The 13,784-nt window shown below is 53.9% G+C and overlaps 1 protein-coding gene across 1 annotated transcript; it reads left to right on the top strand.

Moving 5' to 3' along the window:
- Positions 1 to 682: 682 nt before the first annotated feature.
- On the top strand, positions 683 to 1,492 carry LOC139326229 (proline-rich protein HaeIII subfamily 1-like). Its single transcript, XM_070956386.1, has one exon. It carries the CDS (start codon positions 683 to 685, stop codon positions 1,490 to 1,492), a length of 810 nt encoding a protein of 269 aa, XP_070812487.1.
- The last annotated feature ends 12,292 nt before the right edge of the window (positions 1,493 to 13,784 follow it).

Raw genomic sequence — 13,784 nt, 5'->3', positions numbered from 1 at the left:
GGTTGGGAATCGACCTCCCTTCTAACTGAGCCTTACTCCCCCACCCCCGGCCCTTACTTTGAAAGAAAGAAAGAAAGAAAGAAAGAAAGAAAGAAAGAAAGAAAGAAAGAAAGAAAGAAAGAAAGAAAGAAAGAAAGAAAGAAAGAAAGAAAGAAAGAAAGAAAGAAAGAAAGAAAGAAAGAAAGAAAGAAAGAAAGAAAGAAAGAAAGAAAGAAATGAGACGTTTGAAGAGGGATTTCTCTGTCCCCACCAAAAAGACAATCGCAAAGCAGGAGGGGGGAACTGGCACAGAATGGAAGGAAAGCCCCCCCCCCTTAATACAGGACCCTCAGGGAGAGAGAAGCGAAAGGAAAGGAGGGAGAGAAAGAGAGAGAGAGAGAGAGAGAGAGAATACCAATGCAGCCCCCCCCCCACCCCCCAGGCCAAGCGTCCCGCTGCTGCCCCGCCTGCCCCCGCCCAGCGCCTCCAGGGCTGGGAAGAGAGAGACCCCTCCTCGGAGCCCCGGTTGGCCACGGAGCCCCTCCAGCGGAGCCTGAGCGCCGGGGGCTGTGCAGGGGCTGGAGGGCCGGGGCCAAGGCTAGGCAAGCCCCCCCGCCCAACTTCTCCGGAGGGGCGGCGGAGTTCCCGGCCAGGCTCCTCCGGGGCAGGGAAAGGACTCGGGGCCGCACCTGGCGCTCTGCACATGCTCGGGTGCCCCGCGTCGCTCTCGCAATCAGCCCGCTCAGGACCCAGCGGGGAAGGAAGCCCCCCCACCCCCACCCGCCGCAATGGAGAAGACCCAGGGGGAGGGGAGGAGAAGCCGCCGCCCGCCTTCCTCTCGGCCCCCGCCCGGACGAGGCAGCCCTGCCCTCCCCCTCCTGCCACAGCCCCTTCCCCGCCTCCGCCGCCGTCCCTGCTGCCAGCCCCTCGCAACTGGAAGGCCGGCCGGTGCCCGAAGAGGCCGAAGTGGAACAAGGGTTTCCGCTGCCCAAAGAGCCTCCCTCCCGCCCTCTCTTGCCCGGGCTTTCCAGGGGTCGCAGAGGAAGGCGGATTTCCCCTCCTGGGCAGGTTGCTTAGAGGGGGGGAGACCCAGCCCAGGACGCGGCTGCCCCTCCCCTCTCGGCTTCCCCCGCTCCAGGTGGCAGGTCCTCCTAGCTGCCCCCCCCCCAGGGAACCCCCAGCCCCCAGGAGCAAGAGGGGCGCCCGCGGCAGCCCCCTCGCCCTCCAGCCCCCTGGGCTTCCCCACCCGCAACCGAAACCCCCGAGGAAGCCTCCGGACCCGCCCAGCCACGGTCGGTCTCCACTGCAGAGACTGGCGTTGAGTTGCAGCGTGGAAGAAGAAGAGCCGGAGGGGCTGATGGGCTCTGGAGTCTCTCCAGCAATGGGGTCACTCAGTGGGCAACGGCTGGTTGAGAATGTCGCGTTCTTCGCCTTTGGGCTAAAGCAATTTGACTGGTTTCCTACGTCTTTCCCCCCAGATTCCATTGTATGGAGCTTTATTTGGCTTCCCTGACTCCACAAGGGAACTTTTCCTGGAAACTCCCCATGTGGAAAGGCTGCAGCTGCCCAGCAGAGGAGGAAATCCCGGTCAGTGAAGCCCTTTCAGCTTCCTCTGAGCATCCAAGGACGGATAAGACCATCCGGGTCCTTCAAAGCCACCCAGGGATTCCGAGTCCCGCCTTCCCTCCAGGATCTACTCCGTTTGTGGACTTCTGGTTCTTCCTTTCCTCTCCCACTGCAATGCCTCTCCTGGGGATCCAGGGATCAACAGCTTCTGCCAATCAGCAGGTTTCCTATACAACCCTCCCAGACCCCCCCCCCCCAATACAAATTCCTAATTCTCCAGGGTGGTCTTGATGAGGCCCTTGGACAGGAGATTAAACACAAGTGCAAGGCAGTGGGACAGGCAAAGGGCAGAAGCCACGGCTATAAGTTTGGGCAAGGCGAGAGGGGGTCATGGGGAGAGCCTTACTACCCATCTGTTCATCCATCCATCCATTCACCCATCCATCCATTCACTTATCCATCCATCCATCCATCCATCCATCCATCCATCCATCCATTCATTTATCCATCCATCCATCCATCCATCCATCCATTCACCCATCCATCCATTCACTTATCCATCCATCCATCCATCCATTCACCCATCCATCCATTCACTTATCCATCCATCCATTCACTTATCCATCCATCCATTCACTTATCCATCCATCCATCCACTTATCCATCCATCCATCCATCCATCCATCCATTCACCCATCCATCCATCCATTCACTTATCCATCCATCCATCCATCCATTCACCCATCCATCCATTCACTTATCCATCCATCCATCCATCCATCCATCCATCCATCCATCCATCCATCCATCCATCCATCCACTTATCCATCCATCCATTCACTTATCCATCCATCCATCCATCCATCCATCCATCCATCCATCCATTCACCCATCCATCCATTCACTTATCCATCCATCCATCCATCCATCCATCCATCCATCCATCCATCCATCCAGGTGTGTCTGAGACTAGGTTGAGTGTCCATCTCTCTCTCCCCTAAATCAATAAAGAGCAGGTGGCATTTCTCTCGAATCTCCTGTCCAACAGCCTCATCCAGGCCATCCCGGAGAACGAGGGATTTGCATGAAGTCTGTGTGAGTTGACAGGAAACGGGGAGGGAAAGAGGGATGGTAAGAGGAGGGGGAGGGGGAGGAGAAGGGAAGGGAAGGGAAGAAACCCCCGTCATCTTTCCTTGTCTTTGGGTGGTTTTGTAAGTTACAAATAACTGAAGAAGAACCAGCCTGACCTGCTCAAAACTCCCGAGATCAAGGCAATCCGAAGGCCGCCCTCTTCAGAAGGGACCCCCTGCAGCTGTCTGGGCTTCTGGGCATTTGTTGATTCCCCTCCCTCCTTCCCCCTCTTCCCCCCTCACTCCCGTCTTTCCGGTCCGTGGACTTTTCCTCCATCCTCACCTGCCAGCAGGTGCCCGCGACGTATTTGTGACGTTTTCTTATGATGCAGCTCTTACACAGCAGAGCAAAGCCCACCCAGCTAGGCTACCTCAAAACGAACCCAAAATACCCAGGGCTGTCAATCATCCTAGGCCACATCGAGGTCCCTGCCGCAGTTGAAGAGGAAGGGATCCAGCGGGACGGCCAGCCTGAGAGGTTTGACCGAGGAAGGGAGGGTCTCCTGGGACTGAAGGGGCCTCTGCAGATCCCCAGAGCCGGAAGGTCCAGCGGGGATGAACCGGGTCGCATCAACTCAAACAAAAGGCGGATTTTGCCGCCCCCCCTCCTCCCCCAAGGCAGAGGAAGCCCCTCCTTCTCCAGATGTTGCTGCCTACAGCTGTGGGACTGAAGAAGAGCCGAGTTGTCCCAATCACCCCTCCCCCACCTGCAACTTCCCAATAAATCCGACCCAAAGTCGGGCTGGGGGGGGGGAGGTTCGGGAGCCCCCGGGACTCAGCCCAGCCTCCGTTGACAAAGGCAGAGGGGGAAAGGGAGAAAGCGGGTTTTCTGGCCTTGGGCACAGCTCCCCTCGCCCCTCCCTCCATTCGCTTCTCAGCCAGCAGCTGCGGGGCAGAAGGACGCAGAGGGCGAGAGAAGAGCTGAAGAGGGAAAGCGGGGGGGGGAGGGGGGAGGGGGGGCTGGACTGCCTTCCTCCCAGGCCGGCTGCAGGATCGGGATGGGTACCGCGGGCGGTCCGCGCTTCTTCCCTCCAAGGCCAGGTCTGCTGTGGCGGGGGGGGGTGGAGAGGGGCCGGGCACCCACTGCGGGCGGGCGAGCGAGCAGGCTGCCTAAGGGGGGCTTGAACCCACGCGGGACCTTTACGCGGAGGGGGAGCCTCACTTGCGCCTCAGGGCTAGACGGTGGATCGGCCGCTCCAGGCTCCAGACTTGGCCTTTCTGAGAGCCCCTCGGATTTCTCGCCCTTCCAGGTTGCGCTGCGCCGGGATGGGGCGGAAGGGCGCTGGGTCCGCCGGGGGCTGCAGGCAGTTCGGAGAGGCGACACTGGCCGAGTGTTGGGTTCGAGAGTCCCGGAGCTGCCCGTCCCTCGATCCCTCGGAAGGAACCTTAGTCCCTCCCAGAAGCCCTTCTGGCAAGTCTTCCTTTGCCCCCGAAAGAACACAGAGGGATCCTGAAAACAGGCTTTAAAGTCAGAGCAGCTTTGGGGGGTCCTCTGTCAGCTCCCCCAACCCCAAAACCCCTCAGCCTCCACCGCTCAGGGCGACTCCCTCCGTGGGCAGAGCAGAGCGAGAAAGAGGGTGGGGGGTCCGGAGGCTGAACCAGGGGATGACGGATGAAGGGACGGGGGAAATGTCCAGTCCAAGGAAGGGAAGGGCTGCAGGGGATGGGACAGCATCGCCCAATACTTGGGTGGCTCTCACGGAGAAGAGGGGCTCCAGTCATCCTCCGGAGCCCCTGAAGGCAGGAAGAGAAGCAACGGGTGGAAGCCCAGCGAAGAGAGATCCAACCTACAAATAAGGAGAAATTTCCTGACAGTTTTAAGCTTTAAGCTTTATTATTAATTCAAGCAAATTAAACCAAAATGCAAATGCGAAGCCTAAGAAACATACACCCGAAGGAGGATGATACCCAGCCTCCCCCAAAAGTTTCTTACTGAGGACAACCGAGAGACCCGAAGAGGGCGGCCAATTTCCAGAGGACCCAGCGCCAAGCTCCATCCAGAGGCTCCCAGATCACAGGCAACTTCGGGGCTTCCATCCCAGTCTGGACTCAGGACCTCCTGCCTGTTTGCAGGGCACCTCAACTGGGGCAGCCCAGCCTGGCTGCATGGGGACCCTGGTTGAGGCCCCCTCCGAAGTGCCTGGGAGACGATGGAGAGGAGTTGATGCTTCTGTCCAGGCTCTCAGGGTTCTCTCTTCTCCCCCTCCCAGCCCAACTTCAAGTGGAAGCGAAAGACAAGCAGGTGAGCTCAGAAAGAGCTCTAAACTTCTAAGAGACAGATTGTGATTTCTTCTCCACGCTAAGGAGATTCTAGAGTCCAGCCTCCCACACTCGGGCAATGGGGCAAGGCGAGAGGGGAGCAGGGAGGCGCAGCTGCCTGGATGGTCTCTGGTGCTAAGCAGGGATGCTGAGGGTCTCCTCTGGATGGGCGACCCCAGCAATTTCTGAGGAAAAGCCAGCCAGCCAGCAGGGAAGCCTGTTTCCCCCCAAGAAAAGCAGGCCCCCTCCTCGAAATCCCAGCTCCTCCTTCCCCTTCGCTCTGACCCCCAGTTCCCAGGTGAGCCCCTATTAGGACAGCTCCGCCACCCACCCACCGCTAGTCTAGCCAGATCGCTGCCTCGCCCTTCCCACAGGGGGCGCTCTTCCTCCCCTTTGGCCAAAAGCCTTCAGCCCCACCGAGGCTCCTTCCGCAGCCCCCGAGAGCCCCCGGTTCCCCCCCCTTCGCTCTTTGGACTCCCAGGCGCCATTCGGGGCCTCCGCCAGCCGAGCTGAAGGGCGCGAAGGAAGCTGGGAAGATGCCGAGCAGCCCTTCGTGGCGCCCTTCAGCTCCACCGTCCCAGGGGCTCTTCCTGCCTCCTCTCCGCCTTCTCAGCCTGGCCATCCCTCCCGCTTCTCCTGGGCCACGGAGCCCGGCCTAGCCGGGGATGATGGGCGCTCCCAGGGATTCTGCCTTGGTGGTTGAGTTGGACTGGCTGGCTGGGCTGAACTGGTTGAACTGGTTGAACTGGTTAAGTCTCCGTCTGACCGACTCAAACCTTCAGAGCTCAACCCAAGGAGAAGCTTCTGGGCATTTAGTCATTTCTCTCCCCCCCCCACAGCCCCCCCTTTCCTTCCATGGAGTTTTCCTCCCCATTGGCTGCCCCAAAGTCTCCGGAGCTCTTCGTGGCGCCTCTCATCACGCAGCCCTTCCACAGCGGAGCCCAACCCAGCCAGCCCCAAATCCCCGGAGCCTCGCTCAGCCCCGGGAAGCCGGAGGTCCCAGCCCCAGTGGCAGAGAGAGGGAGCCCGCGGGAGAGCTGCTCGGAGGAAGGCAGAGGCTCCTGGGACTCTCCGGGGCGGCGGAGGAGCCTGGGGGGGCGGAGGGGAGGGGAGGGGAAGGGCCAGAAGAGCCGGGGGGGCTTTGGGGACCATCGGGCAGAGCGAAGGCAAAGGAGGAGCGGCGCTTGTGGGCAGGGGAGCCTCTCCTGCTGCTTCTTCGGGGGAGGGAAGAGGGAGGGGAGGCCTTCCCGGCTCTTGGGCTCCTCCGCAGCGCCTGCCCTGGGCGCCCATCCAGGCGAGACCTTCAGCATCCCTGCTTAGCAATTAGGAAATTGCAGGCCTTCACCAAATAGTGACAGTTGTCAGCCAGAAGACAAAGTAATTGTTACAAGGAATGGTGGATCAGGCCCAATAAGGAGACTTGAGTCATCTGGTAAAATATATCTCTTTTATTTGCAGGTTCATCACATCATCACTTGAATGCATCAGGAACTGGGGCGAGGAGGAGTGTGCCCACCTTTTATACCTGTGGGCGGGGATTCAGGTAAGGAGGGGTCTATGGGAGGAGCTGACCAGGTGGGAGTCTGGGTTAACCCCTGCACTACTGCGCTATAGCTGATCCCTGGCACGGGCAGAGCATTTATACCTGACAAATCCCCCTCTAAATGCCTGACCCGTGTCTGTAGGCCTGACTGACTAGTTGGTACCCTGGGGTGGATGTTGAGCTTGGAAACTAAGTGTGAGTGTTGTTTGCCCTGTAGGGGTTTCGTGAGTATGTCTGCGGTCTGTTCCTCTGTATCGCAGTGTATGGCCTTTATGAAACCAATTCTGGAGAGCTGTCTAACGTGCTTATATTTTATGTCTATGTGCCTTGACCTTTGCCCTACAGCGTCGGACATGGATATATCTATGGCGGCTTTGTTATCTTCATATATATTTATTGGGTAGGCTGGTTCTCTCCACACGCTGGCAAGTAGGTCGTCGAACCAGATGAGGTTGTTGGCGGCTTTGGAGAGGCATATGTATTCGGCTTCGGTAGTCGAAGTTGCCACCAGGATTTGTTTGCCTGAGTACCAATGCACTGGGCAGTTATTTAAGTAGAATATGTACCCAGATGTGCTTTTGCGGCCTTTGGCGTCTCCGGCCCAGTCAGCATCAGCGTAGCATGATAGGATGGGTTCTTCGGATTTTTCAGGCTCTAGGGTTAAGCATGCATTGACACTCTGTTTCAGGTATCTTAGTACCCTTTTCACTGCGTCCCAGTGGTATGTGGTGGGTTTGCTCACGTGCCTGGATAGTAAATTAACGGATAGGGCAATGTCCGGTCTGGTCCAGTTGGCGATATACAGGAGGGAGCCTATGATTGACCTGTATAGCGTGTTGTCTCCAAATTCGGGTGATTCATCATGCATGTTTTTTAGAAAGTCCGCCTGCATGGGTGAATCACATCCCTTGGCGTCTGCCATGTTGCATTTATGGAGCAACTCTTCTATCTTCTCTTTCTGCGACAGTTGGAAACCCTTTGGCGTCTGGTTGACTTGTACTCCCAGGTATCGGTTTATCCTCCCAAGATACTTTAGGGTGAAATGCTCGCTCAGCCTGCTGGCGAAGGTGTTGCGGTTGGCTTCGTGTTTGCTGATGTATAGAATGTCATCCACGTAAACTAGGATGTATTCTGGCGAGTCCCCCTCTTTCCTGGTGAAGAAACAGTTGTCAGCTATGGTCGCCGTGAATCCCATAGACTTCAGGGCCTCTACCAGGCATTCGTACCATCGTTTGCCTGATTGTTTTAGTCCATACAGGCTCTTATGAAGTAACCAGGTGTCCCCTCTGTTGGTTTCTTTGCTGTGGGGGGCTCTGATGTATATCTCTTTGTCTAGGTTGGCGTGCAGGTAAGCGGTCTGCACATCGAACTGGTGTACTTCCAGCCCTAGCAAGGATGCGATGACCAGGGCGCTTTTGACGCTCTCTGTTCTTACGGTGGGCGAATAGGTGTCTGTGTAATCCTCCGGAAACCTTTGAGCAAACCCCTGGGCAACTAATCTTGCCTTGTATAGGCTTTGGCCCCCCTCTAAGTTCTTGACCTTGAATATCCATCGGGTGCCTATTGTGTTCTTGCCCTCTGGGACTTTGGTGGGGGTGTATACCTCCAGCTTCCTCAGGCTGTCCAGTTCCTTGGCCATGGCTAACTCCCACTTTGCCCTCTCCCCCTGGGGTAGTCTTAGCACCTCTTCGTATGAGTTTGGCGTAACGTGGTTTGCGTGCACGTGCATCACGTAATCATTTAACCTTTTTGGCAGCTGGTTTCTGGTCGATCTGACCGGCCTGGTTGCTGCCTGCTCAGTGTCATGCAGATATCTGGCTTCTCTTTGTGTCAGTGATTCGACACTTATCTTGGGATGATTCTCTTTCCATCCCTCAACCTTGATGCCTTGGAGGTCGGGCTTGGGCCTGCTCCCTTCCTGTCTACTCACTGTCTCGTTTTTGTTTTGGGTCTGCTCGATTGGACTATCCTCTCGTTTGGTGGGTACCTCATTTAGGTGTAATCTGGACCAGTTGGCTTGCTCATGGAATGCCGCTGTTCTAGAGATCACAAACCTATTATTATTGTCCACAAACCTGAAGCCCTTGGTCCCTGGCTCGTATCCCATAAACCTGAGCCTTCTGGATACCTTATCCCCTTTCTTGCGCAACTGCTTGGGTATGTGTACATCAGCCGTTACACCGAACACATGTAGGTGTGCTATCTGTGGCTTCTTGTTATACATGACCTCGTAGGGCGTTTTGTCTATCACACTGGACCATGTTCTATTTAATGTATAGTTGGAGTAGACCAGGGCTTCAGACCAGAAGTGTTGGCCAATGCCCGCGTCCTCTAGGGCGCACCTGACCATCGTTTGCAGCGTGGAGTTCCGTCGTTCTGCGACCCCGTTCTGAAAGGCGGAAAACGGGGACGACGTAAAGTGAATCACGCCTTTGGACCTGAGCCAATGTGAGAAGTCCTTAGATAGAAACTCAGACCCTCTGTCGGTCATGATCTGTTTGATCTGTTTGTTGTTTTGGGTTTCTACTCTTTTATAAAACTCCTTGAATTTTTGGAAGGCCTCATCCTTTTTTCTTAAGGTGTAGACGAAGCCATATCGACTATGGTCATCCACTATGGTGAGGAAGTACCTTTTTTTATAGTTTATGGATGGCCTTAGGGGCCCTACCAGGTCCATGTGTACTAAGTCGAATATTTGGTTGGCGGCGCGTAACGACTTCTTGGGTCTGGGTTTTACTTTCAGTTTTGAACATTTGCACACCGAGCACTCGAGGTAGTTTTCACAGTTTTTTATTATGGCACCCTCGGTACAATTGGCCATTTTCTGTATCACGGGAAAACTGGCGTGTCCAAGCTTGCGATGCAGCAGGTGGGCACAGTTGTCATGCATTGGTTTGCCTATTGAGGGTCTTCTTTGGGTGTGTTTGTTGTGTTGTGTTTCTGGTGTCATGTTACCATCTTTATCTACCTCTCTCCCGCCTACCTGTTCACCCTCAGTCCTGCCTTGGTCAGTGTCTTCTGCGTTCTCTGAACTGGTGTTTATGCTGTGGGCGTAATCCTCATAGAAAGTTATGTAGGGCAATCCTTGGTTAATGGTTACTCTCCCTATATCTTTCCCTTCCTTGCTAACCTTCACGTTGCCTTTTGTGAATATCATCTCAACCCCTGACTCTCTGCTAAGCTTTACTGCGGCCAGGATGTTGTGGGGTATCTCCGGGACTAGTAGTACCCCCTCTATTTTCCCTACGCCTGGTAATGTAATTGTCCCTTTGCCTGTTACTCTAACCTGGTTCTGGTCTGCAACTTTGATGGAAAAATCCTCTCTTTTGAATGATGAGAGTAGTTTCTGATTGTATGTGGTGTGGTTGGAGGCTCCCGAGTCCAGGAGCCAAGAGCTGGTGTCTTTGTCTTGGTGTGTGGTGTGTGTGTGCTCCCCTATTCCATATAGGGACCCTGTCCTGCTGTCGCGTGAACTGTCCCTGTTTCCCTTCCTATCCCTGGGGATGGGTGAGTCTCTACGCCTATACCTTTCTCCGGATGTGTGCCTTTCTGTTTGTCTGTGCCCATGCTCTGGCCTGCCTCTCTCCCTATAGCTCTTGGGGCAGTCCCTTTTGATGTGTCCCCTCGACCCGCAGATGTAGCACTCGGGGGTGTTGTGTTGTTTCTCTTGGAAAACTACTCTCCTTTCACTCTTGTGTTCTCTGGGAGGGCCGGGGCGGCTCCTCCTCAGATTATCTTCTGCGATGAGCCTGTTGGATAGCCTCTCCACAGACAGCATCCCTAGGCTAACGGTGTCTAGGTGAGTCAGGAAGTTATTCCATGAGTGATCTAAAGAGTTGATTATCACACTCTTCATGATTTGGTCGGAAATAACTTCTCCCCTAAGGTGTAGCTCTGCTCTGGTACCACTTAAGGACACTAGGTGCTCACTCATGGGGGTCCCTGGCTTAAGTCTGGCGGAAAAGAAGTCCTTGGAAATTTGTGTGGTGGTGGACACGCTCTCACTATAAAACAATCCAAACATTTTCCCTATAATTTCGGATACTGTGAGGTTATGGCCAATACAGTGGTAAATTGTGGGGGAAATACTGGCAATTAAAAGGTAGAATGCCTTATGGTGCATGCAATCCAGCTCTAAAGTCCATGGTCTCTCTGGGGGGTCATTAATAAAATGAGACATGTTTTCTTTCAGAAACACCACCTGGAGCTGCTGTGACCACTCTAGGATATTACCCCCATCCATCCTCAACTTGGGAAAGTCAACAGGTAAGTTCCCAGCACTAGTAGTAAAATTACTTACTGCTGGCTGCTGTCCATGGTTCCTTATGTTCCTATAGCAGCAGTAAGGCATGGGAACGCTTGCCGGCAGTTTAAAAGTCCCGCTTTGTAATTTTTTTCTTTTTTCTTCCTCTAGGCGGAAGAGCGCATGCGCGAAGTCCATTTCAGCTCCGCCATCGCCGAGGAAGGACCTGTTCGTCACGGCTCCGCTGTAGAGGCCTCTGCTGGTCGGGTAGGCCTCGGCCTCGGCCTTGGGGGTCCAGGCGTCCTCTGGAAGGGGTCGTCCAGCAGCTGCTTCCCCGGAATGAAGATCTCGGCGGTGCTGGGGCTCCGGCGACGGTCGTAAGTAGCTGCCCCAATCCATGCGGTCCGGGGTGCGCGGCCTGGGCGATCGGAGGCGCGGTGTCCCTGGGGTGCGAAGGTGGGCTGGCGAATCGTCACGGGCGTCGGTGGCTCTCGGGTGGGTGCCCCGCTGCCCCTCTCCTCGCCTTCCCTTCTGCTTCGGCCTCTCCGGCTTCTCTTTGGTGATTTTGAGGCCTGGGCCGAAGGCGGCGGCAAGGGTCTTCATGGCCCTATCCACTTGCCGCTCACTGGGGGTGTACCAGGGGTCGGAGTCAGATTCGGTTCCCTCTCCCTGGTCACTTTCATCATTGTTTATGGTCCGGCATTTTTCGCGCGCCGGCCATTTTGAATTCTGATCGCTGATTGGTTGGGGGTCGGCCATCTTGTCTGACCATGTGGACAAAGATGGCCGCCGTTTCAAATTTAGAGCGGGGCTTTGGGGCTCGGTGGCCGTTGGGGGTGCCCTTTTGGGCGATCCACTCACCGAGTCCAGCTCCTCGAGTTCAGAGTCCGAGCCCTCTTCGCTCCTTGCCACTTCGCGGTCGATTATGAAGCTCCGCAGGTCGGCAAGGAGGTTCTTGTCGCCGGCTCGCTCTTTCAGCAGCTGCAGGACGTCGAGTCGCAGCTTCTCTTCCTCTTGGTCGTGGTGGTGGGCCCTTTTTCCTTTTTCGATCTCCCCCCTTTCTTCCGTCGCTGTGGCTTTGGGGGTGGCTGAGGTTCCTGCCTTCCCTGGCGAGTCCGATGGGTTGCTCTCCCGTTGCTTCGGAGGTGTCGCCATTCTGCAGGTAGGTATGGGTCCTTGTCTTGTGGCTTGGGATCTTTGGGCCTTACCAACCATCCTCTGCTACCATTTTGTTACAAGGAATGGTGGATCAGGCCCAATAAGGAGACTTGAGTCATCTGGTAAAATATATCTCTTTTATTTGCAGGTTCATCACATCATCACTTGAATGCATCAGGAACTGGGGCGAGGAGGAGTGTGCCCACCTTTTATACCTGTGGGCGGGGATTCAGGTAAGCTGGGGTCTATGGGAGGAGCTGACCAGGTGGGAGTCTGGGTTAACCCCTGCACTACTGCGCTATAGCTGATCCCTGGCACGGGCAGAGCATTTATACCTGACAGTAATAGCATTAATAATTTATTTGGAAAATCAGAATATAGGTTTCGAGAGAAGCTACCGTATATTCCAGAACAGGACATAATATTGTACATGTGTTTGTCTTCCAGTTCTTATAATCTCAATGATCCTTTAGGACAATTGTTGAACAGGGAGGGCAAATTATAATTTAAAGGAATCGAGGAATAGTGACAATAATGGAAAATGCAATCGGTCAATTAAAATCCAAAGAATCAAATGTGTAGCTATTCCCAGCTTTCCCCCCAAAGTTTGATCAGAAGAGAGTCAAGGAACAGCTGAGGTCTCCTTAGTGTTACCTGCTTCCATCCTCCAATTCCTCTGCCTTTCAGATGGGGATGGGCAACCAGAGTTCGACAGGCCTCCCCCAAGGTCTCTGCCACCTGATGTGGTTGCAAAGAGGGAAAGGAAAAACGTAACCCAGACTTGGGGTGCTTAAAAGCAGAGTGCCAGTCTCTGCCAAAGCTTCTTTCCACGAAGGCTTCTGGGGCTACCGGAGCATTTTTAGAAAACACGGGCTGGGTGAGGGCATCTCAGGGCTTTCTCCAGAAGTGAGGCTTCCTGCTGAAAAAGGCAAAGGGCCAAAGGTGGAGGAGAAGTCATTGTGGGCAAGGAAAGATGAACTGGGATCTCTGTGGTTGTTGAATTTAATTTTAAATGTCTAGTAGGTGACCAGAGACCTGCTGGATCCCCTTTTCAGATCTGCTTTCTTCCCAGGATCTTCCTCAGCTTCTTCAATGAGGTTGGGGGCGGGGGCTCCTGCTGTGTTGCTTCCCCTCAAATGCTGGGCAGTCCCTCAGAGGGAGCCCTGATGGATGACCCCATGTAGCCCCGTCCACAATCAGCCCAGGAGAGGTTTCAGGACCTTTTGTGTGACGTGCATCCAGCTGTATAACTTGATACTTTCCCCTCTAAACACTGCTTTCATCGCATCCCAAACAATTTCAAATTTAACCTCTCCATTATCATTCAATCTCCAACATTCTTCCCATTTTTTAAATATCCATTTTTTATCCTCCTCATTTTTATACAGTTTTTCATCATATCTCCAACAACTTCCTTTTTTCTCAAAATTAAAATCTATTTCCATTGTAACTTCTGCATGATCAGAATCCTTTAAAAATTCCCACATCTATCTTATCCACATTATTCAACAAATCTTTAGAAACTAAGATATAGTCAATTCTTGAATATGTATTGTGTATCTTAGAGTAAAAAGTGTACACTCTTGCAGTTCCTTTCACTTCTCTCCAGGCATCCACCACACCGTTTTGAAACATCCATTTACTTAAGGTCCCCATTTTATTTGCTCCTCCACAATGAGGGGGGTTAGTACTATCTATTTTATCTCTAATTAAATTAAAATCCCCAGCCACAATTACTTTCCCTACACTTTCAATTTCCAAAATTTTAGTTATTTTTTCAAGAAATTCTTTTTGCTTCTCATTCAGTAAATATAAATTAACCAGTGTCACTTTTTCCTCATTAATATTTCCCACAATTATTACATATCTTCCTTCTTCATCCACGATTACTTGTTCTTTTTCAAAA

The sequence above is a fragment of the Pituophis catenifer genome, unplaced genomic scaffold, assembly GCF_029215685.1.
Source record: "Pituophis catenifer annectens isolate HBS135680 unplaced genomic scaffold, rPitCat1.0.hap2 SCAF_19, whole genome shotgun sequence".
NCBI classification, from domain to species: Eukaryota; Metazoa; Chordata; class Lepidosauria; order Squamata; family Colubridae; genus Pituophis; species Pituophis catenifer.
This window is presented reverse-complemented; position numbering and strand designations above follow the sequence as displayed.

Excerpts from the sequence above, each read along its gene's own strand:
- LOC139326229 (XM_070956386.1), top strand. The coding sequence starts at position 683 with ATGCTCGGGTGCCCCGCGTCGCTCTCGCAATCAGCCCGCTCAGGACCC.